The following is a 27,350-nucleotide window of genomic DNA, read 5'->3' as shown; positions in this document are numbered from 1 at the left end:
ACTGACGGAGCCACAAGGTACCCTGAAACTCAGCATTTTAAAGGCAACTACTGCAAGACCTAAAAAGAAATTTATAAACAAAAATTGGAATGTAGAAAGTAAAGGGGGATGACAAAGTTAATCTCCCATTCTTCATAGGGAGAAGACAAGAGATACTGTCTAGAATGGACAAATATATTATACAAAGGGATAAATGGTGATTACTGGAGAATTAAAAACAAGCTGTTGGTGGGGTTGCTTCTGGGGAGTGGGGCTGGGGAGAGCAGAGAAACTTCCATTTTTCATTTGTCCTTCTGAACTGTTTATCTTTTTTAAAAATGACAGTGTTCTTCTGTAACTTTTCTAAAAAGCTTTTAGAAATTTTTGTTACAGGGCACCTGGGTAGTGCAGTCAGTTGAGTGTCTGACTCTTGATTTCGACTGGGTGGTGATCTCAAGGTCCTGGGATCGAGCCCCGCATCAGGCTCCACAGTCAGCAGGGATTCTGTCGATTCTGTCTTCCTTTCCCTCTGCCCCTCCTGCTTGGGCTCTCATTCTCTCTCTCTCTCTTAAAAAAGAAAAAAAGAAAGAAAGAAAATTTTGTTACAAAAGACTGAACAAACAAACATATGCTGCCTTTAGAATACAAGTACTGTATGTTTAGAGCTATTAGTCTCATTACCAGGGTAAAAGTTAGGTCTGCAGGTTTCCTTTGTGTCAAGAAGGACCTGAGTCAGGGGAGGGTCATGTGATGATAAACACAGCTTCCCAAGCAGTTGCCTCTGGGGAACTCACATGGGGGACGAGCTTGATTAATTTATCTTTGCAAGCACAGGGCCAGGCTGACAGAGGAGCACCTCTTTCCTTCCATATCCATAAGGCAGCTCACAATCAGACACACCCAGACATAAGAGGGTCCTGACCTGACGAGGGCCTGAGAGAACCATTCCTCTAACTACCCCTGGTGAGACTCTGCCCCTGCCAGTGCTCCACTCTGAGCAGGAGCACCTACCAGTCGGGGACCCTGCTCCTGCAGGATCCATCTGACTGCAGCTCCTCAGGGCCCAGGTGGATCTAGTCCCAGGAAGATGGGATGCTGAGGGCTCTCAGGTGAATGTGACTTCAGTCCTGTTCTACAACTGGCCATAGAGCACCAATCAGAGCCCTGCACCCCTCAGGACTGGAGCGTCCCTTCTTCCTCCCAAGGCATGGCACGTTCTTGACCATTGCTTATCTGAAGTTGAAATCACTTTGGGGGGCACCTGGGTGGCTCAGTGGGTTAAAGCCTCTGCCTTCGGCTCAGGTCATGATCCCAGGGTCCTGGGATTGAGCCCCACATCGGGCTCTCTGCTCAGCGGGGAGCCTGCTTCCCCCTTTCTCTCTGTCTGCCTCTCTGCCTACTTGTGATCTCTGTCTGTCAAATAAATAAATTAAAAAAAAATAAATAAAGTGTTCTGTAACTATATGCTACAATTATTATTAAATAAATAAATAAATAAATAAAAGAAATCACTTTGGGCTCCAGCAGCTGCAAAAAGGAGGGCTGGGGCACAGCTCGGGCATGCCACTCAGTGGCAGCAAGGAGCCAGGAGTTGGGCATTCCTAGCACCAGAGAAAGTCCTATTGATCTTTGACCCTCTGCCCTTCCCGGAGCCTTGGCTCTCCCTCTCTCCCCCTTCCTTTCTTCCCTGCTGGCCTCTCCCTCTGTTCAGCTCCTCACTTCCCTGGCACCCCTGCTCTGACTGGCAGTTTTTCCCAGGTCCTGGCTCACGCCAGTCCTTCCATGCTGTCCTCAAGCCCTGCTTCCTGCACATCTCCCAACCCCGATGGGGAGAACTCGAGTAAGAAGGTCCACTGGACTTCTGGGAGGAGGAGGACGTCATCCACAGACTCAGAGTCAAAGTCCCACGCCGACCCCTCCAAAGTGTCTAGGTCCCGGAGACCCAGCCGGCTGACGGTGAAGTACGACCGGGGGCAGCTCCAGCGCTGGCTGGAGATGGAGCAGTGGGTGGACGCGAAAGTGCAGGAGCTCTTCCAGGTGAGAGACACGATGCCGGGGGTGGGGGGAGGACACTGGGTGCCAGGGAGAGAGCCTGCCAGGAGACCGCAGGAGGAGCTGGAGGGCCAACGTGAGATGCTCCCATGGAGAGAAAGAGTCTCCCAACAGCTGACAATAGATTTGCAGTCCCGAAATCCGCCTCCCTCTGGTCTGGGCTCTGCCTCTAATGCTCTTCAAAAAATCTGTGCCAGGTTGTTTTAACATCCCTGAGACTAAGTTTCCTAATCTATAAAATGAGCCTGTCAATGCCTGTTGTATCTTCTTTGTGGGACGTTTTGAAGCTCCAGTGAAACAGAAGAGCTATTTTTATTTATTTTCTGTCTTCCTCTCATCCTCAAAACATCTACATGTCAGGGCGCCTGGGTGGCTCAGTGGGTTAAGCCTCTGCCTTCGACTCAGGTCATGATCTCAGGGTCCTGGGATCGAGCCCCGCATTGGGTCTCTGCTCAGCGGGGAGCCTGCTTCCCCCCCTCTCTCTGCCTGCCTCTCTGCCTACTTGTGATCTCTGTCTGTCAAATCAATAAATAAAATCTTTTAAAAAAAAAAGTCTACATGTCAAGAGCTGCATTGTCTAGCACTCTAGCTATCAGCCATGTGTGGCTATTAGCCTTCAAATTAATAAAATTAAATAAAATGCCAAGTTCAGTCTCTCATTCACACTGGCCACATTTCAAGTGCCCCGTAGTCCCACGTGGCTAGTGGCTGCCATCTTGTCAGCACGGATAGAGAAACATTTCCATCCTCTCAGAGTGAACAGCACTGGATTAGAATAAGTCTTCAGCCCTGCCTCTGACTGACTCCCCTCAACTCCCCCTGAGGAAAGGACAGGTCTCTGCCCCTTATCACAAGACAGTGGCACTTTCTTCCTCAGGTAACTAAAACTCAGGACCCTAGAGTAGTCACCACTGCTGTTTCAACAACGACTGTAACGTTCTGAATGCTGAACTCTGTTGGGAACAGTGCCTCGTGTAGGTCCTCCCCACTCCTCCCTCAGGTAGACAGGCTTTACCGTGGAGGAAATGGAAGCTTAGAGATGTTGAGTAACAAAGGAGCCCGAGGTCACACGACTAGGAAACCAAGAGACTAGCAGCTGCAGCTGGGGCTCTGCCTACAGAGCCCGGGCACTTAGGGGAGCAGCTTAGTGGTTCTCCACCCATGAAGTACTTCAGAAAAAACCTGATGACCTGACTGCACCCCAACTGACTAAATCTATTAGGGTGGGGCCCAGAAACTTGTCTTTTTTTTTGGCTCCAGTTAATTCTAGTATGTGGCTTGCTGAGAACCACTGCACCAAACCAGAGCCCAGGAGTCTTCCTCTACATACCCTGGTCTTTCTTTCTCCTCCTTCTTGACTCTGTTCCTATCTTTTCCTGTCAGGGCAGGGGCTCGTCATTCTTCCAGGTAAGGGCTGTGCTGCGGTTGGGGTGGAGAAGAATGATCCATGTAGCCCAGGCTGTCTTGGGAAGCTCACTGGGTCATGTGTTGGTGTGGTCCAGGTGTCCACCATGTCCCCTGCAGCATCCTGGGCTCCCTCGTGCAGGGGAGGGAGATGCTCTGGAGCTGGGAGCAGGAGAGGCACACTTTCTTCGCCTGCTTCTGCTCAGCCTCCACTGCCCTTCTATCCTGCGAGCACCCTCCCTCCTTGGATCAGTTTCAGTTTCAGATTGTTATGCACTTGCATAAAAAGGCTCATATTTCTTTAGGGGTCCTGGGATCGAGCCCCGTGTCGGGCTCTCTGCTCGGCAGGGAGCCTGTTTCCCTCTCTCTCTGCCTGCCTCTGTGTCTACTTGTGATTTCTCTCTCTGTGTCAGATAAATAAATAAAATCTTAAAAAAAAAAAGGCTCATATTTCAGACACCTCAGAGCAAATTTTTCTAGGCATCAGGGAAAGATACTAGACAAAGAATCTTGTTTTGTAAGATCAATGGGCAGGGGGAGGACTGCACAATAATGAGCTCATAACACTGGAAAACAGGATATGTGGGAGGACCACTCCCAGGCAATGACCGAAATAAAATACCTGGCCTGCGGTTGCCATGGCAATTGTCCAAAGGTGCTAGGTGGCAGTTCCTCTCCCAATCCCTGCTGTTTTCAGCAGGAAGCAGCCAAGTGGCTGTGGAAGCCGCAGGTGGCTGGTCATCTTGGGACAGATTGAGGCAACAGTGTGTCCGTCACAGAGTGACCATCACAGAGCCTGTCTCTGTGCAGCGGGCTCTCCTCAACATACCCACTTTGGATAGCACTGTGGGTTCCAGGCATGCATTACTGCTTGTTCACTTTGGTTTAATGAGATCCAACTTTACTTTGATGGAGGGCCCCCCCTTCTCACTGAGCATAAAAGCTGCTTTGGAGTCTTCAGAGGAACCAAGTCTGGGTTCAACAAAACAGACTTGGGGCCCTAGTGCTCCTATTGTCCACAGGTGGAGTGTGGATTTGGCTTCTAAGCAAGGCTATAAACACTCATGAGTTTCTCCTATTTTAAGGAGACTCCTTTTTTTTTAATTTTTAAATTTTATTTTAAAGTTTTTTTTTTTGTTTATTCATTTGACAGAAATCACAAGTAGGCAGAGAGGCAGGCAGAGAGAGAGGGGAAAGCAGGCTCCCCGCTGAGAAGAGATCCCATCCCAGGATCCCGAGATCATGACCTGAGCTGATGGCAGAGGCTTAACCCACTGAGCCACCCAGGTGCCCCTATTTTAAGAAGACTTTTGCTCAACAATGCACCCCCTCCTCAGTTCCTACCCCTAATTTCATGTCTCCTTTAGGACAAGAATTCTTAAAGGATTTGTCCACACTCCCACTTCCCTTTCCCTTTCCTGTCACTATTCAAACCACCGAGACCTGACTTCTGTCCCCACCATTCTATTGAGAGCTCTTGCCAAGGTCACCGATCACTGTCTTGGGGCCAAATCTAATGTACACATCAGCACAGTACACTGTTGACCACCCCAGAGTTTTGAAAACATTCCTATAGCTTCTATGACACTATCCTTTTCTGGTGGCAGCTGGCATTTTGATGTAGCCCTTCTGATGCGGTGACATCTTAAGAAACAATCTATTAGACTTCCAACCCTAAAAAAGTATTGTTAACGAGTATGTGAAATGACACTTGTGAGCTCCTCCTGGGCCTTACTCCACCGCCGGTTCCCATGGCAGAGAGGTCAGGAGGAAGGGAACTGAGGATGGAGTGAAGGTGAGAACGGAGTCAAGTCCGGCAGCATCTGGCAGGAAACCCCTTCATGAAACATCAAGTCACAGGTTTACCACACTTGTTCAGCCCAGCAAGTGTTGTTTGACATTTAGGGATGGAATATTTGGATCATGATATCAGCCCATATTCTCAACTCCAGAGACTCTCAGTAATATACTTCCTTATATTCAAAATATGTGTGGATAATAACACAGGTGGTATGAAAAGGTTTTTTGGGGGGCCAGACTTGTACTTTTTTAGAGGTAGAATTCTAGTAATTAGAAGGCAGCTTTACTATTCAGCCTCCCCCTGCCCCCACCTTCTGGGATTCCAACTGCACATATGTGAGACCACTCAGTATCATACCACACGTCATCAAGGCTCTGTTCTCTTCTTCCTCTCCAACCTCTCAAGGTTTTTTTCTTTCTGTGTTTCTTTTTTTTAAAGATTTTATTTGTTTGTTTGTTTTGCTAAAGAGAGAGCACAAGTAGGCAGAGCAGCAGGCAGAGGGAGAGGGAGAGGTAGGCTTCCCACTGAGCAGAGAGCTGATGTGGGGCTCAGTCCCAGGACCCTGAGATCATGACCTGAGCCAAAGGCAGCCACTTAACCAACTGAGCTACCCAGACGCCCCATCTTTCTCTGTTTCATTTTGGCTAGTTTCTATCACTATATCTTTAGGTTGAACTGATTCTTTTTTGGCAACGTCCAAATATGTTGTTAACTCCATCCAGTAAATTTTTCATTGAAAATATTTTACCTTTCAGGGCACCTGGCTGGCTCAGTCGGTAGAGCATGTGACTCTTGATCTCCAAGTTGTGAGTTCAAGGCCCACGCTGCATGTAGAGATTACTTAAAAATAAAATCTTTATAAAAATATTGTATTTTTCATCTCTGGATATTCCATTTGGCCTTTTTCTCATATATTTCATTTTTCTCACTACTGTGTTTGTGTTTTCCTCATCTACTAATTCCACCATCTGTCATTTCTGGGTCAGCTTCTATTAACTGATTTTTCTCCTCTTTATAGGTCACATTTCCTGCTTCTGGTATGACTAGTGATTTTTGTTTGTATACTGGACATTTTATGAGTTTTATGTTACTGGGTAACTGGATTTTTTTTTCTTCCTTTAAAGCATTGGACCTTGTTCTAATAGGTGGTTTAGTTACTTGTGGCTCAGTTTGATCCTTCTGAAGCTTGTTTTTAAGTTATGTTGAGTCTAGAGTAGCCTTTAATCTAGAGAATAATTTAACCCCCAGTAAGGGCTCTACTGAATTCCTGCACAATCAGTGATGACCATCCACTCTGGCTGGGTGGAACTTGATTTGCCTCCCAGTCCCATGTGAGATCTGTTCATCTCTGGACCTTCGGTGCCTCACACTGCCTGGCCTCTTGAGGGTTTACCTTATGAATGTGCATCTTGTGTTCAGGAAAGACTCAAGAGGACCCTTACGCAGATCTCTGGAGGTCTCTTTCCTCATAACTCCCTCCTCTCCACGGCTGTGTCTAGAAACCTCCAGCCACCTCAACCCTGAGCTCTGATCTCTGTCATATTAATATAGCAAGACCACTGTGCTCTGCTTGAGGCCTCCCTCTCTGCTCTGTGGTCAGGAAATTGCCTCTAGGAATAAATACAGGGCAGTTACAGAGTTTTCCTCTTCCATTTCCTTTCTCTCTCAGGTAGCCCTAAAGAACCTGTTGTCCAATGACTGAAAATACTGTTCATATATTTTTGTCTAGTTTAGTGGTTACTTATGTTGGGAGAATAAATACAGCCTCTGTTACTCCATCATTTCCAGAAATATAAATAATCTGGTTAACTCTTATTCAGCTTTTAGGTCTCGGATTAGAAGTTACTTCCTCCAGGAAGTCTTCCCCAAACCCTAGGCTTGGTTAGGTTCCCCTTCCATGTGTTCTTGAAGTATCTCATCAGAGTGCCTATCACTCTGTATTATTATTATTTTTGAAAGATTTTATTTATTTATTTGACAGACAGAGATCACAAGTAGCCAGAGAGGCAGGCAGAGAGAGAGAGAGAGAGAGAGAGCGGGAAGCAGGCTCCCTGCTGAGCAGAGAGCCCGGTGTGGGGCTCAATCCCAAGACTGTGAGATCATGACCTGACCCGAAGGCAGAGGCTTAACCTACTGAACCACCCAGGCACCCCTATCACTCAGTATTATAACTGCCATTTCGCTTGCCTGTATCCTTCAGGAGACTGTAAGCTTTTCAAGGGCTTGTGTCTGTCTTGCATTATGGCCTTAGTACTTATTACAATACATGGAGAATAGCATGCACTCAGTAAATATGCATTAAATGAATGAAGGCTGAACCAGATGAGCTAGAAACTAAGAAAGCAAAAAGGAAAGTCAAGAGCTTAGGGTGAAAGAGCTAACTTAGAACCCTAGCACTATTTATTTTAAAAAGGAATGGAAGGACCAAAATTGTTCACCACGGTTACCTGTTGGCAGTTGGAGGAATGAGAGGACAGGTGAGGCTTCTTTTTCTTTTTTCTTTCCTTTCTAAAAAAATCCACTTTCTTGAGGTATAACTGACAGAGAATAAAATCTGAAGTGTACATTGGGATGCACTTTGCCATACATAACACTACCCCAATCAAGATATGGAAATTTCCATCATCCAAAGAGTTACCCCTAATAACTGTTTTTGGTTTTTTTTTTTTTAAGGATTTTATTTATTTATTTGAGAGAGAGAGAGTGAAAGAGATCACAAGCAGGGAGAGAGGCAGAGGGAGAAGCAGACTCCCCACTGAGTAGGGAGCCAGCCCCACATGGGACTTGATTCTAGGAACCGGGGATCATGGCCTGAGTGGAAGGCAAAACTGACTAAGCTACTCAGGTTGCTGCTCTCCCAAATAACCTTTAAACAAATTATACACATTAGTTACTTTTTGTATCTATTTCTGTTGTATCTCTTCCACTGCCTCTAACATGTGGACCTTTGGAGGATAGGATCTTTGTTTTGTTCACTGAAGTTCCCAAGTTCATGGTACCATGTTAATAGTAGTCAAAAAAGATTTTAAATGATTAAGTAATTGGGACGCCTGGGTGGCTCAATTGGTTAAGCGGCTGCCTTTGGCTCAGGTCATGATCACAGTGTCCTGGAATCGACTCCCACATCAGGCTCCTTGCTCAGCAGGGAGCCTGCTTCTGCCTCTGCCTGCTACTCTGTCTGCCTGTGCTCACTCTCTCTGACAAATAAATAAATAAAGTCTTAAAAAAATGATTAAGTAATCAAGAGGAAAAGGTGAAATTATCAAACCTTTAGAAAACGTAAAGGTGAATATCAAATATTCATTCAAATCAGCATTAAGAGAAGAAGAAGCCGGCGGGGAGGAGGAAAAGGAGCAGCAAAATTTTTTTTCACTGGAAAAAACCATTAGTTACATTCAGCTATATAAACATGTATTTCCCCAACTCCTTCTCCACACATAAATTGTATTTCCAGGGGCACCTGGGTAGCTCAGGCAGTTAAGCCTTAGATTCTTGATTTTGGTTCAGGTCATGATCTTAGGGTTGTGAGATCGAGCCCCTTGTTGGACTCTGCACTCAGCAGGGAGTTAGCTTGAGATTCTGTCTCTCCCCCTGTTCCTCCTCCCCCTGCCTGTACTCTCTCTCTCTCAATAAGTAAATAAAGAAATAAATAAACATTTTAAAAATTCTTAAAAACAGGGGCGCCTGGGTGGCTCAGTGGGTTGAAGCTTCTGCCTTCGGCTCAGGTCATGATCCCAGGGTCCTGGCATCGAGCCCCGCATCGGGCTCTCTGCTAAGCGGGGAGCCTGCTTCCCTTCCTCTCTCTCTTCCTGCCTCTCTGTCTACTTGTGATCTCTGTCAAATGAATGAATAAAATCTTAAAAAAAAAAATTCTTAAAAACAACAAATGGTATTTCCATCATATGTGAAATGAATGCTAGGGCTAATCTGAATTTTATTTTTATTTATTTATTTTTTTAAGATTTTATTTATTTACTTGACAGACAGAGATCTCAAGTAGGCAGAGAGGCAGGCAGAGAGAGAGAAGGGGGAAGCAGGCTCCCCGCTGAGCAGAGAGCCCCATGCGGGGCTCCATTCAGGGCTCGATCCCAGGACCCTGGTATCATGACCTGAGCCGAAGGCAGAGGCTTTAACCCACTGAGCCACCCAGGTGCCCCGCTAATCTGAATTTTTAAAAAAGACTTCTTGGGGCACCTGGGTGGCTCAGTCAGTCATTGGGCATCTGCCTTCAGCTTTTGTCATGGTCCTGGTGTCCTAGGATTGAGCCCTGCTTTTGGCTCCCTGCTCCATGGGAAGCCTGCTTCTCCCTCTCCCATCCCCCACTTGTGTTCCCTCTCTCACTGTCAATTATATAAATAAAATCTTAAAAAATAATAATAATAATTAAAAATAATAATTAAAGGGGCACCTGGGTGGCTCAGTGGGTTAAGGCCTCTGCCTTCGGCTCAGGTCATGATCCCAGGGTCCTGGCATCGAGCCCCACATCGGGCTCTCTGTTCATCGGGGAGTCTGCTTACCCCCACGTCTCTGCCTGCCTCTGCCTACTTGTGGTCTCTGTCTGTCAAATAAACAAATGAAATCTTAAAAAAAAAAAAGAAGAATTAAAAAAGACTCCTTAGTGAGAAAAAATGAACAACCCATTAGAAAATGAATAAGGCAGCAGTTCTTGAAGTATATTCTGGTGATCCTTTCAGACAGTTCATGGTTATTTTCATAATAACACTGAGGTGTCAGTTGCCTTTTTCACTGTGTTGACATTTGCATTGATATTGCAAAAACAGTGGTGGCCCTTAGCGTGAATCCAGAAAGTGGCAGTGGGGTGGCTCAGCCCCACATTGGGTGGAGAGATTACTTAAATAAATACACTTCAAAATAAGAAGGAAAGTGGCACCCACCTGTACTAATGTTACAGGAATTTTTATTCCCGTAGTGCCCACGGTTCTTGGTCATGGTGCTTCGAAGAATGAAGACAAAGATCAAAGAGTGGTGGGCAGCAAGGCAAAGTTTATTGAGCAATAATAGTACAAAGCTCCCAAACAGGGAGGGGACCCAAGAGGATTGCTCTTTTGGCATTCAAACCTGGGAGTTTTTATAAGCTCTTTGCAGAACTTTCTGGAACCTCCTGAGTGTGGGGCCTCTGTGGACTGACTGCTGAGGTGTGCCAGTCAGGACTTTGATCATGCTCCCATCTACCTATTGGGTTATTGTTCACGTGTTGATGGGCTTTTTGGGCTGACCTTTGGAAACTAATTGCCTCAACTTGTGACAGTGACAAATGTTTTATGGCTAATTGTTTTGCTTCAGGATGTTTTGCAAATGTCACTTCTGCAGAGGCTGCTAGACAGGATGCTATTGTGGTCTTGTCTAAGTGGTAAAACAGGAGACTAGTGCAGTTCTGTCTTAGCTGTCCCGGCACCCTAATTGTCCAACTAACCCCTAACACTAGTGTCACATTCTTTACTACTGTGACACTTTCACTTAAGAAAATCCTTGATGAAGCAGTAAATCACTAAGTTTATTAGAACTTGGCCATTGAATTCACATCTTTTTTTTTTTTTTAATAGACTTAATTTTTAGTGCAGTTTTAGGTTCACAGGGAGACTGAGCAGAAAGTACAGAGTTCCCATATTCCCCTGGGCCCCCACATATGCACAGCCTCCCCCACTATCAACATCCCCACTAGAGCAGTACACTGATAAAATCGGTGAAGCTACATTGACACATCAAAATCACCCAAAGTTCATAGCTTATATTAGGGTTCACTTTTGGTGTTGTACATTCAAGGGTTTGGACAAATATGTAAGGGCATGTATCTACCATTGATAGTATCATACAGAGTATTTTCTCTGCCCTAAAAATCCTCTGTGCTCCGCCTGTTCATCCCACTTTCCCCCTTAATCCCACTGATCTTTTTATTGTCTTGACAGTTTTGCATTTTCCGGGATGTTGTGTAGTTGGAATCATATAGTATGTATGATTGGCCAATTTCAGATTGGCTTCTTTCACTTATTCTGTGTGTTTATGGTTCATTTAGGTCTTTTCATGGCTTGACAGCTCATTTCTTTTAGTGCTGGACAATACTCCATTGTCTGGGATGTGCACAGTTGATTTATCCGTTTACCGACTGAGGGACAGATTGGTTGCTTCCAAGTTTTGGCAATTATAAGTAAGCACCTTTTTGTGCAGATATGTTTCCAGCTCACTTGGGTAGATATTAAGGAGTTTGATCACTAGATCATATAGTAAGAGTGTATTTAGTTTTGTAAGAAACTGCCAAAATGTCTTCCAAAGTGGCTGTACTATTTGGCATTACCACCAGTAACAAATGAAGGTTCATGTCATTCCATATCCTCACTAGCATTCGGATTTGGATTTTTTGCCAATTTGGTAGGTATGTAGTATCTCTCATTGTTGTCTTAATTTGCAATTTCCTAATCATATATGATGTTGAGCAATTCTTATGCTATTTGCCATCCATCCACATATCTTCTTTGGTGAGGTATCTGTTCAGATCTTTGGCCCCTTTTCAACTGGGTGGTTTCTTTCTTATTGTTGAGTTTCAAGAATTCTTTGTCTTTTTTTTCCCAAAGATTTTATTTATTTGACACAGAGAGAGAGATTGCAAGTAGGCAGAGAGGCAGACAGAGAGAGAGGGGAAAGCAGGCTCCCCACTGCGCAGAGCCCGATGCGGGGCTCCATCCCAGGACCCTGAGATCATGACCTGAGCCGAAGGCAGAGGCTTAACCCACTGAGCCACCCAGGCGCCCCTCTTTTTCTCTTGAACAATAGTCCTTTATCAGATACATCCTCTGCGAATATTTTCTCCCAGTCTATGGATTGTCATCTCATTTTCTTTTCTTTTTATTTTTTATTTTTTAAGGTTTTATTTATTTATTTGACTGAGAGAGAGATCACAAGTAGGCAGAGAGGCAGGCAGAGTGGGGCGGGCAGGGGTGGTGGGGAAGCAGGCTCTTTGCTGAGCAGAGAGCCCGATGCGGGGCTCGATCCCAGGACACTGAGATCACGACCTGACCTGCAGGCAGAGGCTTAACCCACTGAGCCACCCAGGCGCCCCTGTCATCTCATTTTCTTAAGCTTCTTTCATTTTTAATTTTATAAACTCTGTATTGATTCAATTATTTCACTGACTGTAATAACTTTTAAAGATAGCTTTATTGAGATAGGATTCACAGGCCATACAGTTCACCCACTGAAAGTGTGTACTTCCGATAGTTTTAAGTTATCTTCAGGGTTATACAACCACAATTGAATTTTGGGACATTTTATCACCCCAGAAAGAAACCCCGTACCAATTAGCAGCCACACCTCCTTCCTTACCATCACCACTCCCAGCCCAAGGCAACCACTAATCTACTTTGCGTCTCCATGGAGTTACCTATTCTGGACATTTCATACAAATTATGTCCATATAACATATGGACTTTTTTTTTTTTTTAAAGATTTTATTTCTTTACCTGACAGAGAGATCACAAGTAGGCAGAGAAGCAGGTAGAGAGAGAGGAGGAAGCAGGCTCCCCACTGAGCAGAGAGCCTGATGTGGGGCTCAATCCCAGGACCCTGAGATCATGACCCGAGCCGAAGGCAGCGGCTCAATCCACTGAGCCACCCAGGCGCCCCTAACTTTTGTAACTGGCTACTTTCACTAACAAAATGTTTTCAAGATTCATCTATGTTGTAGCATGAATCCATGCTTTGTTCCTTTTATTGCTGAGTAACTTTGTATGGCTATATGATATTTTATTTATCCATTCATTGGTTGATGGAGATATGTGTTGTTTTCACCTTTTGGCTATTATGAATAACAGTGCTATGAATATTCACATGCAGACATTTGTGTGGACAAATCATTTCTCTCGGGGGTAGATCTAGGAATGGGATTGCTGGGTCAGATGATAACTCTATATTTAACATTTTAAAGACCTGCCAAACTGTTTTCCAAGGCAGCTGTACCATTTTGTATTCTTACCAATGATATGCATAACTTTTGAAATTAAACAGGCATTTTAATTTTTTAAATTTTTTAAATTTTTAATTTTTTAAAAAGATTTTATTTATTTATTTGACAGAGTGAGAGATCACAAGCAGGCAGAGAGGCAGGCAGAGAGAGAGGAGGAAGCAGGCTCCCCGCTGTGCAGAGAGCCTGATGCGGGGCTCGATCCCAGGACCTGAGATCATGACCTGAGCTGAAGGCAGAGGCTTTAACCCACTGAGCCACCCAGGCGCCCCTAAATAGGTGTTTTTAAAATATTTTATTTATTTGAGAGAGAGAGAAAAAAAACTCACAGAGGGAGAGTGATAGCCAGAAGCAGACTCCCTGTCGAGCAGAGCCCAATGTGGGACTCGATCCCAGGACCCTGAGATCATGACCCGAGGTAAAGGCAGATGCTTAACTTACTGAGCCACCCAGGTGCCCAAACAGGCACTCTTTTTAAAGAACCCTATCTCTGTTTCAGATGGAAGATAGTAGGACCTCGGTAAGTGTTGAATGGAAGAATGAATGGGTGGTTTGAGGAAGGTGAGGAAATGGACTGAAAGTGGGAAGCGGGGTAGGAGATGGAGGAACCCCTGACAGTGACTTTCACTCCAGCACCAGCTGGCCAGGCGCCTCTGAACTCCATGTGATTCCCAAACAGGATCAACCCACTCCTTCTGAGCCTGAGATTGACCTGGAGGCTCTCTTGGAACTATCCACAGAGGAACAGAAGACTCACTTGGAGGTAGAAAGTGGGACTGGGCTTAGAGCGGGAGGAACCCAGGAACCCAGGTTTTGCCTTCTTGAGTGGCGTGGGGAGAACCAATTCAGAGGGGAGGATTCCTGGGAGGGCTGAGTGGAGGCCTGTGGGAAAGTGCTATGGTCGGGGACCCACTCTTTGCTCTCTTCCACCCAGGCTATTCTCCGAAACTGCCCCCGCCCCACAGAGGTAAGGGATGTTCTGCAGGTCTGGGGTAAGAGGGACCCAGAGGGGAGGCAGCTAATGAAGAGGAGTGTTTGAGAGCCCTACGTCCTTTTCCTCTTCCCCAGCTCTGGAGACCCCCTCTGGGGTTGGGGGAGATTATGGAAGGCAGTGTGTTGGGTGGGTGTGACCCCATGCTTTGATCTTAACCCTGTTTCTCTCTCAGCCTTTCATCTCTGAGCTGCTCAGTGAACTCAAGAAACTCCGGAGACTCAGTCGGCCTCAGAAATAAGACTTGTAAGACTACCTTCAGCAGCCTCAGCACGCCAGGCTGTCCCTGAACCTTTGAATCCTGGGCTGAGAGGACACAGGTGATAGCCCCATGGGACACAGACAAGGAACGTGGAGGATGAGGAGGGACATTTGGATATTCCTAGTGTATGTGCAGTCATAGCTGGGCTTTCTGGAAGCAGTTCATGGCTGTTGCCTGGTACTTTCCTTGGCAGCCAAGTGGATAAAACCTTTGGGAGTCCCCACTGAATGGAGTGTGCAGCATATCTTTCCTGAGGGGTGGGAAGGGGAGGGTAAAGTGATATACCAGGGGGCCAGCATCCTGAGCCACCAGGCTCTATCCACACTTCCTCCGTCCATCTATCCAAGTTGGCCTTGAGCATTCAGAGAAGATCACAGTTCTGCTTTAGAGCTCATGATCTAGCAAGGCCTGGAGGCCAAAGAGGGCACGAGACTAGGACACACAGCATCCTGCATCACTGACAACAGGAGCCCAAGTGGCAAAGACTAGTTCTGAATCCCAGAGGAGAGGTAACAGGTAAAACCTAGCAGGGTCTGGGGACATCACGGAAGGCTTCTTTCCTGTCCCCCTAAATGAGTCGGGAGGCATCAGGCTGAGGACTATCCTGAGCGGGCTCCAGCCAGCAGTAGAAAGAGAAAAAGCAGGAATTAAGCAGACAGGTATAAAGAGTTACAGGCTGAGAGGCCAGGAGTCAGCGCAAGAGCATGTTGCTGGAAAGCTACTGGGTCTGAATGGCTGGCTCCTGGGACAGGAGCCCAGGGAGGTGGCATCATTTGGAAGTAAGGCAGAAAGCAGGGTGGGCATTCAGTGTCTGTGCCTGCACCACCTGAGTATGAGGGAGGCTGAGGAATCCAAGATGGTGGAGCCTGGGGGCTACTCTGGGGTGCTCAGAGCAAGATGCACAGTTCAGATCTGTTGAACGAGTATCCATTGCCTACTTCATATGGGGCCTCCAGGGTGGATGGGACTGTTCCTGCCTGGAGAAGCCTGCAGGATGGTCCCACCTTTTTCCGTACTCCACAGGACTGCACTTTTTTTTTTTTTTAAAGATTTTATTTATTTATTTGACAGAGAGAGAAATCACAAGTAGGCAGAGCAGTAGGCAGAGAGAGAGGGGGAAGCAGGCTCCCTGCTGAGCAGAGAGCCTGATGCAGGGCTTGATCCCAGGCACTGAGATCATGACCTGAGCTGAAGGCAGAGGCTTAACCCGCTGAGCCACCCAGGTGCCCCCAGGACTGCACTTTGAGTGGAAATCCTGCTCTTGCCACCTCTCCAGGGGCTGAGGCTCAGAACCCACAGGGTTCTAGAGAGAAGAGGTGCTGGGCCCAAGACATCAACATTTTTTATTAGATCCGCTAAGTGCCAGGGAAGGGTCCTGGGCCCTTGAGCAAGTTTCAAGGCTCATTGCCCTTAGATTCAGTCTCATCTTTTCCCTACCATGCCTCACTCCCAGTCCAGGCCCGGCTGGTGGCGGGCTCCTGACTTCTGCCTTCCTTCTGGCTTCCCCCAGTTACCATCTTGAATGGAGAATGCTTTCTTCTTCCAGGGACACTGAGGCTCAGGAAGAGGCACATCCAGGAACAGGCTAGCCTGACTCACTTTCCCATGGGGCGCCCCGAGGCTGGGCCCGGGATGGGCACACCAGCCTGCACCACTGCCGGTGGGCTTGCCTGCCTGGTTTCCTCAGTGCTCTCGGCCTGTGCGCGGTGGGCAGTAGGGAGATGTCTGGTGCTCTTTAATTTCAAAGGCATCATGGCCTTCCCTGCGGAGCAGAGAGAGACAGGTCAGGGATCACAGGTGGCCCTCGACGTCTCCCAGCGCAACAGAACATTCCAGCCGCCCTCACCGGAAGCAGCGGGCGCAGTAGAGGTCCCCATCACAGCCAGCGCAGCGCAAGGTGGCGTCCTCATTGCAGATGCAGCACCAGGGGAGCTCCTCATCCTCAGACTCGGGCCGGGCAGCCATGGCCTGGGCCTGCCAAGACCAAAGAGGGATGGGGGAAAGAAGGAAGGTGTGCGGGAGACTGCTGCAGAAGCGGCTGGCCAGGCAGGGAGGGAGGCTGTGGTGGCGGCCAGTGTGGGGGTGCTTTTCTCACCTCAGGCTCTGCCCTGCAGGACTGGGCCTGGGGTCGGAGAGTGGGCTCCACAGGGATGTTAAAGCCACTTGCCTCATCCAGGGCAGCTTCTTCGGTGAGCTGTGGGCAGGGCGAAGAGGTACAGCTCCCTGTTCCAGGACTAGACCCTGACTCTCTTCCCCAAGAGGATTTCTGTGCTCTGTGGCCTTAGCTTCTCAACCCATCTCCTTTATCTTTTGCCAGTGGCAGCTGATACCCTATATCCAGGGGCCAGTAGGCAGGTCTGGGTCACAGAGACAGTGGGGGCCCCAGTGAGAACCGGAGCTACAGACTGGCCACTCAGCAGACAGCAGAGGCAGGGTGAATGGGGCCAAGAGGGGGACTGGGGCAGTGAGACAGGGACAGGACAAGGGCTGGTTAGGTGGGTCAGGTGGGTCAGGCAGGGCCCACCTGCTGCAGGACTCTCTGGATGGCCGTCTCCTCGTCCTCCTCATCATCACTGTCTGGGAGGCGATAGTCCTGGAGGGTCACTTGAAGAAGGAATGACAGGAGCAGGAGAGACGAGTAACATGGAGAGAGTTCGCCTGAGGAGCTGTACTTTTGCCCCCCAGGAGTTGGTTTGCTTTCCAGTGGCACTTGTTCCAGAGCTAGGCAGCCTCTGTTGCCACTGATCAGATCCTGCCCTTCCATGCCCCACCCTGCAGGGCTGGGGGACGGGAACAGAAGACTTTGCATCTGAAGGGACTGGGGGTCCCGGGCCCCTGATGGCTGCTATGTACTCCTTTTCCACTCTTTCTCCCCAGTACATTCCTTGAGGCTCTGGGCAGAGCTCAACAGACCCCTGGGCACAGGAATTCCCAACATCCGAACCAGCATGGCCGGTAGTCACCATTTTGTAGAGGGTGGCGTGGGGGTGTGTGTGTGGCTGCTTGATGGACATGAGTGAGCTGCTGCTTCCCAGCCTCTACCTTTATCAGGGTCCTCGCCCCGCAGCACAGCCAGGCGTTTGGCGAGGGCCAGGATCCTCTCCTGCCTCGTGTTCTCTTCTCGCAGCTCGACTGCTGCCTCAGCCAGCAGCCTGCTCTTCTCCTCTTCCAGGGACCAGGTGGTCTGCCCCTTGGAATTAGTGCTCTGGCCCCCTGGGCCACGTTGGTTGAGGTCATTCTGGACAGAGGCAGCTGGGAGGAGAGAAGCAGTCAGGGAGGCAGAGTCATTCCAAGATCTCTCATCAGAAGCCAATGAGCCTGTTTCTCAACTTCTTTTTTAAAAACCATAGATTACCAGCTTTTTGCTCAGCATTAGCTCCTGTGGCTTATATTACCAATAAAATCAATCTTTCCTCCATTTTTCCAAGTGTAAAATATTAGTAATCCTCGAAATGTTTTTTTTCCAACTATATCCACCCCCACTCCTGGTATTTTTACATGTTGCCCAAAAAGATGAGGATATGGAAATGCTAAGCTACTCAGCCAGTTTCCTGCCATACAGGCTGGCATGAGTATTTCCAGAGGGCAGCAGAGAGGACATGAGAGAGGATGCGCTTTTCTGTGGTAGGAGGCAGGAAGAATTCTAACCGAGTGGGTGTGGCTCTGACACCGTCCCCTTGAGCTCAGTGTTTCAGAGCAAGAGGTTCAAAATCAGACAGCTTTGAGCTCAAGTCCCAGTGCTGCCACGTAATACCTGTGACCTCGGTCAAGTTCCTTAAGCTCACCAGGCCTTCATTTTGTTTATAAAATATGGATAATAAAAGTATGTACAAGATTATGGAGGCTATTCAATGAGATTATGTCTCTAAAGCAGAGCTTCTCAATTTTGGTTCACTGCTATTTTGGACAGGACAATTCTGTTGTGGGGACTGTCCCAGGCACTTTATGGATGTTGGGCAGTATCCCTAGCCTTTGCTTGCTAGGTGCCAGTTGCACCCTCTAAGCTGTGACCAGAGGGTCTTCAGGTAATCATCCCTGAGAAATCATCCCTGGTTAAGAACTCCTGCTCTGAAGCATTTGGAATTTTTTCCAATAGGATTTTTTATAATAACAGAAATGTTCCATATCATTGTATTTGTGCTGCCCAAGATTGTCGTTCAATAGCATTTGAAATGTGGCTGGTACCACGGAGGAACTGAGTTTTAAATTTCATTTAATTATTATTAGTTTTTGTTTGTTTGTTTGTTTGTTTTGTTTGTTTGTTTTAAAGTAGGCTTCATGTGCAGTGTGGAGCCTGATGCAGGGTTCAAACTCACAACCCTGAGATCAAGATCTAAACTGAGATCAAGAGTCAGATGCTTAACTGACTGAGCCACCCAGGTGCCCCAAATTTCACTGAATTTTAATTAAATTTAAGTAGACTATTCCTCATCCTTATCATCATCATCATTGCAGAGAACATTTGCTGACCACTTACTATGAACCAGGCGGGGCATTAAGTGCTTATTAGATTAGCTCATTTAATTCTTGTGATTTCCCCATGAGGTGGGTTTTACTACATATACTTTACTACATATACATATACTTCCATTTTTATAGACGAGGCTAGTGAGACTTAGGTCATATAACTTTCCCAGGGTCACAGAGCTAGTTTAAGTGGTAGAATAAGAAATCACCCTCTGATTCGAAAGTCCACACACTCATCTGCGAGGCTTACACTGACTCCTGTTCGAGTAAATCATAATTTACAATGTTGATTGTTCTCTGATTTATATGTGTGTCCCAGAGGGTGGGCAGCAGAGCCCATCCTACTTGGGGAAAGAGTAGGGGGCAGGTCCCTGGGGGACCCAGGTGGAGAAGTTACCTGGGCCTCCTCGTTGACAGCTCTCATCAATAGCCACTTGTGCTGCCAGCTCTGTCAGCAGATCCTGTGCCTGCTGGGCTTGGGTCCTGGTGTCTGGTGGCTGATGTGCCTGCTCAGAGGAAGGAACTTCAGTGGGGAGCAGGGCAGAGGGAAAAGCAACACCGTAAGGCGCAGAACAGTCTCAGTTAGGGGTGGATGCTGATGTTTCCAAAGCTCAGGGAAAGGGGACTAATCCAGGGCCCACATAATTGAGTAAATCTGGCCATTCTTTCCTGTCCCACCCCATCATGCTGCTTGTCCCTGGTTCCTTGGCCTCAAAGCAGGCCTGAGGATCATGAGGTTGGGGTGGGGAGGTTTTGCCAACTTCTATGAAGTACATAAGCATACATGTGTCTGGGCTTCTGCAAGGTCCTTATCCTAGGACCCCTGTACCCCCCCAAGAACTCACAAGCTGGGGGGTCTGAGAAGGTAGAACTCTGCCCTGCAGTGCAGCAAGCCGTGCCTCCATTTCTTGGGTGGAAGGGATGGAACCCCGGGGTTCATCCCTCAGCGCAGCTAGCCTGGCTTCTATCTCCGCCTGCGAGGCCACTGACTCTGAAAGTGGTAGGGAGAAGCCCTGTAAGATCCTGAGGAATCCTAGTCCCAGGAGGCCTGGATGGTTCTTTTAGGTCACCCAGTCTGCCCCCACTCACTGGGCTTGTTCTGTTGCCGGAGCCGTGCTAGGCGCTCAGCGATAACTTGGTCTTGATGGATCAGTCCCTGGCTCTGGGGAGTGCTGGGCTTCTGCTTGGCTTCCAAGGCAGCCACACGCCTGGCAGGGTATGAGATAAGGCTCTTGAAGAATGCAGAAGGGAGGGGTGAAGGCACCCACTCATTTCCCATTCAAATCACTTCTAGGCATCCAGGGAGGCCTCCAGTGGACAATATTCTGTGGGCCTCATTCATGTCACCCTGCAGCCCAATCCAGCTGACCAATCAGAGGGTCTGGCTGAGAGGACAAGGTCTACCAAGAAATGTTTTTGGGGCAAGGGCTGAGAAGCTACTGAGCCCAAAAGGGCAGTCAGGACCTGTGAGCAGGTCTTGACCCTGTGCTCATTTGATCTAGAGGATGGGAAGAGAGTCCTGCCCTATGGCTCCTTTGTCTTTTTCCCATCCCTATTTGTCTCTGTCCATTCAGCACTTACTTCTTATAGTTCTGAGGTGGTGACCACTTGGAAGCATTGGCAGGAGATGACCCTCTATAGGGAAGAAATCTGGTATCAGAAGTCCCGCCATCTGCCAGTCAATGCCTCCCACCCCAAACACTTCCTGAGCTGATCTCTAGCCACAGAGCTCAAAGCTGTGTGGGCTGGCCAGCCGACTGGTACCATGCTTGGCTAAACCCTTGCTCACGTCAACTTCTCACCTGGTCAGGACCTCGTGGCACTGCTTGCAGACTTTCTGTTGGGTATTCCCAGTCCGAGGCACCACTGCACTGAAGCTAAGGCAGCCAGAACAGAAGGCCCGGCCACAGTTCTTACAGCCATACTACAAGAAACACGAAGTAGGAGGTTCCATCTCTCACCCTCCCCTGCAGACTCCTCCCTGTGACTCTCCAAGCGCACAGAGAGGAAAGGCACTGAAGTTGTGACCAGCTGCTGGGAGGAGGATGAGCAGTGGGGCCCCTAAGGCCTGGGGAGAGACAGGGGTGGATTTATTCAAATCAAATAAAACTTTATGCAGAATTTCCATGCTTTCTACTCTGTCTTCAATTCCCTGACGCTGGGGTGTAGAAAACAAACAGGAAAAACTTTATGCTGCAAGTCACTGACTCTTCAACAAAGGAGTATCAAAGAGTATAGAGTCCCTGCCTCCTCTGCCTCAGCAGAGATGAAGGGTGGCTTGGCTTCAGTATGGGATAACAATAGCCTCTATTTATTAAGCACTTACTGTGTGCCAGGCATTAAATTCAGTACTTAATATTCATCATCTGATATAATCCATATAATTAATACACACTACTTTACTTAATCCTGATGACTACCATTATTATTCCTATCTTAGATGGGGTCAGAGGGGTTACATAACTTGTCCAAACCAAGCTCACTCCATGAATGAGACAGCAGAGCTCAAATCTGACCCCTGACCACCCTGATTCCAAAACCCAGATTTCTAAGTGCTACACAGATCTGCATTCCTACTGCTATTCATTCATCCAATCTGGTTTCTATCTCCTGGTCACAAGTTAGCAGAGGAAGCCTATAGTTTACCCGGAGAACTTAGGGGCCGGTGCAGAGAACAAGAGAGACTTTGCCAGGGTGCTCCGGGAGCAGAAGGAAGGGCAGGCTGCATGACGGTGAAGGTTTCAGAGCAAAGGGAGTAACGGGCATAGTGTGATGGGTGGTCACAGGATAGTAACTAAGACTGGGCTGCGGAGGAGCAGGGTGGAGGGAAGGAAACAGCTGCATATTACACCTGGTGGACAGGAAAGCCTACCTTTCTAGAAAGGACAGGAGCGTGCTCTACAGTTTATAGGGCACTTTCACCCGCAGCACCTCTCTGGACCTTCATGTCAACCCCGAAGGCGAGGGAGCGTTAAGCCCATTTTACAGAAATGGAAACTGAGGTTCAGTGACTTCATCAAAACCACACAGCTGGAAAAGGGCCATAAAATCACAACTACGGACTTCCAAATCCTGTGCTTTTCCTCCACTCCACATCCTCCCTGGCCCTCTAGCCCGCGGGGAGAAGACTCGCCTCCTTCTTGAAGAGGGTAAACTTGACAGCGCAGCCGTAGCACCTACTCTCCATTCCGGTGGCCGGCTAGTCACCGCAGGTTCCACAGAGCTGAGAGATCGCTCCGGCGACGTCCCGGGACCCTCCGAGTTTCACTAAGCTCCGCCCCCGTCCCACGCCCCCACGCGCGGGCTTGGGGCAGCCTCCCGCAGCAAAATCGCGTTCGGCTACGCTAGCCGGAGAGTGGCTGCGGCAGTCGCGAGGGCTGCTGGGAGTCGTAGTTCATTCGCGGCTGCTCCCTTCCCTCAGAGACAGTCAAGCCTGGTCCAGAACACATTTCCCAGGGGTCTAAGCGCCACTCATCCCGTTTCGGGTGACAGTCCTGGGGAATCCCTACGCACGCTTAGGCTCTTGGGAGTTGTAGTACGAATCCAGTCAGGGTTGGAACCATGGCGGTGGCCAAGGAGCTCTTACAGATGGACCTGTACGCGCTGTTAGGTATCGAGGAGAAAGCGGCGGACAAAGAGGTGAGAACCGTGGCGAGGAGGGCCGAATCCGACCGGCCTGGTGGCCCTTTCTCTCCTGGAGCCTCGCCAGCGCTGGCACCCGCTTTACAAGTTCCGGCGGGCCCTAGGCGGGGAATGAGGGACGGCCCGACAGCCTCAGAAGGTGGTTTCCCAGACGTTTCCTGGACGGTCTGAGAGCCTCACGAGGAGTTGGGGTACCCAGAAGGGAGGCTTCTAGCACTGGGTGCTCTTCCTCTGGCCTTTGCCTAGGAGAGGTAGCTGGGTGAGCTGAGAGGGAACCCTAGTCCCCTCCCTGCGCCTGCGCAGTGTCAGCCTCTTGAGTCTGCTTTTGCTTTTTCTCCCTTGAGCTACTTCTTACAGTCACCCCCTGAAGGCTGACTTAACTCTGCTTAAGCCTAGGGCGGAAAAAAGTCCTGTCTCAAGGCTCCTGCCCTCCCTTGCCATACCTTTCTTGGCAGTGTAACCTGTGATTCTGCCATCTGTTTTCCAGCCCAGCCCATTGTTGCCCTCTGAAAATGTGCTAGTGAGCTCAAAGCGGGAGGATCAGAAGAGTAAAGCGAGGGGGCCTGGAGTTCCACGGGAAGGTGTTGATAAAGGTGACAGGGAGTGGGATTCTAACTGATCAAGCTGTAATTAGGATTTGTGTTATCATCCCCTGGATAACGGTGGAGGTTGTAGCAATGTAGGGAAGGGAGGCGAATAATTCATCAGGTGAAAGTTAATGCCTTCGAATGTCCCTATACTTCATGAGCTGTGTGAGCTTGTGAGAAGAGGAAGCTCTGGGCAAGATCAGTAGGGTCCTGGGGGAGAGATGCTGTCAGCCTGCACATCACTGACTCCTGCAGCTGCAGCTGAAATCAGAAGTTGGCCATTGATGTGTACAGAGCACCAAAAGCATCTGCTAGACCTGTCTTATAACTCTTAAAAGTTAATATTAATAATGCCTAACACCTATATAGTGCTTCCTATGTGCTGGGCACTATTCTGAATGCTCTACATTTGTAAACTGTTTAATATGTACTTCATTAATAGTGAGAAATTATTTTGGACATTTTGCATCAAATCCTGCCTGTGTGTTGGAACCCTGAAATCGAGAACTTCTGAGGAAGGAGGTTGGGAGCTGTTGATGTGTCTATCACTCAGAGGTGGGGGTGGGTAGATGAGCTGCTACTAAGGGAGTTGGGTGAGGCCATTGTCTAGACAAGAGACCAAGGTCTAAGCAGGCCAGTATCCAGTTTTCACTCAGATAAGATAAGGAATATGTGAGAAGGCGGTTTATAAAGGGTAAAAGGTGCTGTTCCTACTTGTCAGTAGGCGAGGCACAACTATAAAATAATGGAGAACATAGTAAATTCCTTAAGAGGATACATAAATGGCCAGTAAGTACTTGAAAAGATGTTCAGTACTGCTAATCATTAGGTAAATACAAGGCAAAACCACAGTAAGATACCACTTTACACCCATTACAATGGCTATTACTAAAAAAAACAACCAACGAAACACAGAAAGTTACAGGTGTGGACAAAGATGTGGAGAAATTGGAATGCTTGTGCATTGTTGGTGGTGGATGCATCTGCTGTGGAAAACAGTGTGTTGAGTCCTCAAAAAAATTAAACACAGAATTATCATACGATTCAGCAGTTTTGCTTCTGTGTATATACCCAAAAGAATTGAAAGAGACTTAAATAGATATTTGTACACCCATGTTCATAGTGGCATTATTCATAATAGCTAAAAGGTGGAAGCAACCCAACTGTCCACCATTTCTTATGTGAGTTTCCTTTTATATGAGGTTCTTTGAGTAGTCAGATTCCTGAGATAGAAAATAGAATGGTGGTTGCCACGGGCTGGAAGGTGGAGGTGGAATGAGGAATTAATGTTTAACTGGACAGAGTTTCGGTTTTACAGGATGTAAAAAGTTCTGAAGACTAATTGCAGTGTTGGTTACACGCCAATGTGAATGTGTTTAATGCCACAGAACTGTATACTTAAAAGTGTTTAAAATGGTGGAGGGCCTGGGTGGCTCAGTTGGTTAAGCATGTGACTCTTGATTTCCGCTCAGGTTGTGATCTCAGGGTTGTGAGATGGAGCCCCACATTGGGCCTTTGTGCTGGTCGTGGAGCTTGCTTAAGATTCTCTCTCCCCCTCTCCCTCCAACCTCACCCTTCTGCTCTTGAGTCCTCTCTCACTACAAAAAAAAAAAAAAGAAAGAAAATTTAAAAATGGCTAAAATGGTAACTTTTATGTTATGTATATTTTATTTCTTTTTTAAGATTTTTTTTTTTTTTAGATTTTATTTATTTGACAGACAGATCACAAGTAGGCAGAGAGAAAGGGAAGCAGGCTCCCTGCTGAGCAGAGAGCCCGATGTGGGGCTCATTCCCAGGACCCTGGGACCATGACCTGAGCTGAAGGCAGAGGCTTTAACTCACTGAGGCACCCAGGCGCACCATATTTTATTTTTTTAATTAAAATTTTTTTATTTAAAAATTAAAATATTTTATTTTTTAAATTAAAACATTTATATATATGTATGTGTGTATTCTCTCTCTCTCTCTCTCACATATATATATATATATATATATATATATATATATATTTTTTTTTTTTTTTAAGAGAGAGAGAGAGAAGGAGAGGATGAACTGCAGGGGGAAGGACAGAGAGAAGGAGAGAATCCCAAGCATGCTCCATGCTTGCCTGACGCAGGGCTAAGTGTCATGACCCTGAGATCATGACATGAGCCAAAGTCAAGAGTCAGAGGCTCAACTGACTGAGCCACCCAGGCGCCCCTGTTATATATATTTTATGATGAAAACAACCAACTAATCAAACCAAACCAAAACCAGCACAAGGAAGATTGTTTGACAAAGACCATATTTGGCCTCCTAAAATTTTTGGCCTTTTACGGAAAAAGTTTGCCTACCCCTATTAGAGTTAGGGGCAAGGTCAGCTCCACCTTTCACATGAAACTTCCCCCTCTGCCATCGTCCTGGTGTAAGAAACCAAGGAGGCCCAGAAGTGGGCTAAACACCACCATTGGTGGAAATTTAGAGGCTCAGCAATTCCTAGGTAGAGATTTTTGTTCCCATTCCAGCCTCAGAGGAGATAGGCAGGTATTATCTCCTATATAATAATATCTTCTTATAGAAAAGCCTTGAATTGAAGACCTAGATTTGGTGTGGAAGTGCTCCTGGGGAGAGGATCATGCCCTGGGAATTCAGTTCCTTGCTAGAACCTGAAGCAGTGAGCCCCTTATTCTTACCTGCACATGGGCACGTGCCTGTGTGTGTGCCTGTGTGCATGCGTGCTCCCCTACCCACTCACGCACACACTCAGTCTCTGTTGGAGCAGGGCTCTGTCCTGGGAAAGGCCCCCATCTTCTCTGCCAAGATGAAGAGTACATCATGATTAATGCCATTTGGAAACCTTCAAGAGATTCTGAATTAATCTCAGGAATTACCTGGGTGACTGCAGTGGCCTTCTGGCCCTTTTTCTAGTTCTGTCTTGCCACCTTAAGCCTCTTCACACAGCAGCCAGAGTGAGCCATTAAAAATGTGAATCAAGGGCGTCTGGGTGGCTCAGTCAGTTAGTGTCTGCCTTCGACTCAGGTCATGATCCCGGGGTCCTGGGATCGAGCCCCAGCAGGGAGCCTACTTCTCTCTTTCCCTCCCGCCTACGCCATACTTAATGCTCCTTCTCTGTCTCCCTTTCTCTCAAATAAATCTTAGAAAAAAGAAAGAAAACCTGAAGGCCTTCCCTGGCCTGTAGGGCCCATGTTACCTTTCCTTCATGTTCCCTGTCATCCTTCCCTTGCTCACTAAGCTCTTGCCATCTCAGTCCTCCTGTGACTTTTTTTAAATTGTGCTGAAATATGCATAACATAAAATTTATCATCTTAACCCTTTTTGACTGCACAATTCTGGTGGCATTAAGTACATACCCATTGTTGTACAACAGTCACCACTGTCCATCTCCAGAACTTTTCCATCATCCCACACTGAAATTCCATAGCATTAAACATTAACTCCCCATTCCCTTCTCTACTATTCTACTTCTTTTCTCTGTGAACTTGACTATTCTATGTACCTCATGTAAGTGAATGTACAAATACCATATCTTTGTTCTTTTGTGTCTGGCTTTTTTTGCTTAACAGTTTTCTCAAATTTCAACCATGTTGTTGCATTTATCAGTATTTCCTTCCTTTTTATTTTTTTATTTAAATATGTATATATTTTTAAAATTTTATTTACTTATTTTTAAGATTTTATTTATGTATTTGTCAGAGAGAGAGAGAGAAAGAGCACAAATAGGGGAACGGCAGGGAGAGGGAGAGAAGCAGGTTCTCCGCTGAGCAAGGAGCCCAATGTCGGACATCCCAAGATTTTATTTTTTTAAGTAATCTCTACACCCAGCATGGGGCTGGAACTCAACAACCCTGAGATCAAGAGATGCATGCTCTGCTGACTGAGCCAGCCAGGCATCCCCCCATCTTTCTAAGTTTGAATAATATTTCAATGAATGTATATACCACATCACCACATTTTGTTTATCCATTCATCTGTTGACAGACATTGGATGATTTCTACCTTTTGACTATTGTGAATAACGCTCCTGTGAACATAAGTATATAAATATTAAAGTCTTGCTTTCGGGGCACCTGGGTGGCTCAGTGGGTTAAGCATCTGCCTTCGGCTCAGGTCATGATCCCAGGGTCCTGGAAAAGAGCCCCACATCGGGCTCCCTGCTCAGTGGAGAGCCTGCTTCTCCCTCTGCCTCTGCC

The 27,350-nt window shown here is 47.3% G+C and overlaps 3 protein-coding genes across 4 annotated transcripts in view; 2 read left to right on the top strand and 1 right to left on the bottom strand.

Moving 5' to 3' along the window:
* The first annotated feature begins 1,743 nt into the window (after positions 1–1,743).
* PPP1R14D (protein phosphatase 1 regulatory inhibitor subunit 14D) lies at positions 1,744–14,690 on the top strand. The gene is made up of 4 exons (XM_080809233.1): positions 1,744–2,016; positions 13,891–13,974; positions 14,146–14,178; positions 14,378–14,690. The coding sequence occupies exons 1-4, from the start codon at positions 1,762–1,764 to the stop codon at positions 14,441–14,443; spliced, it is 438 nt and encodes a 145-aa protein (XP_080665359.1). The 5' UTR covers positions 1,744–1,761; the 3' UTR covers positions 14,444–14,690.
* Positions 14,691–15,509: 819 nt separating this feature from the next.
* On the bottom strand, positions 15,510–22,218 carry ZFYVE19 (zinc finger FYVE-type containing 19). 2 transcript variants are annotated; one of them, XM_080807705.1, is made up of 11 exons: positions 22,065–22,218; positions 20,734–20,855; positions 20,513–20,566; positions 20,021–20,139; positions 19,777–19,922; positions 19,329–19,437; positions 17,507–17,716; positions 16,989–17,068; positions 16,560–16,658; positions 16,311–16,438; positions 15,510–16,226 (listed from the first exon to the last, which is right to left on the bottom strand). In XM_080807705.1, the coding sequence occupies exons 1-11, from the start codon at positions 22,116–22,118 to the stop codon at positions 16,148–16,150; spliced, it is 1,200 nt and encodes a 399-aa protein (XP_080663831.1). In that variant the 5' UTR covers positions 22,119–22,218; the 3' UTR covers positions 15,510–16,147. The 2 variants fall into 2 exon arrangements, with proteins under 2 accessions (XP_080663831.1, XP_080663832.1); XM_080807706.1 differs by lacking the exon at positions 17,507–17,716 and having other exon boundaries at positions 22,065–22,153.
* A 244-nt stretch (positions 22,219–22,462) lies between these two features.
* Positions 22,463–27,350, top strand: part of DNAJC17 (DnaJ heat shock protein family (Hsp40) member C17) — a 41,768-nt gene continuing 36,880 nt past the window's right edge. Inside the window, exon 1 of the mRNA XM_080807707.1 lies at positions 22,463–22,570. Coding sequence (XP_080663833.1) covers positions 22,493–22,570 — 78 coding nt within the window. The 5' untranslated portion in view covers positions 22,463–22,492. The remainder of the gene's footprint in view (positions 22,571–27,350) is intronic.

The sequence above is a fragment of the Martes martes genome, assembly GCF_963455335.1.
Source record: "Martes martes genome assembly, chromosome: 7".
In the NCBI taxonomy this organism is placed as follows: domain Eukaryota; kingdom Metazoa; phylum Chordata; class Mammalia; order Carnivora; family Mustelidae; genus Martes; species Martes martes.
This window is presented reverse-complemented; position numbering and strand designations above follow the sequence as displayed.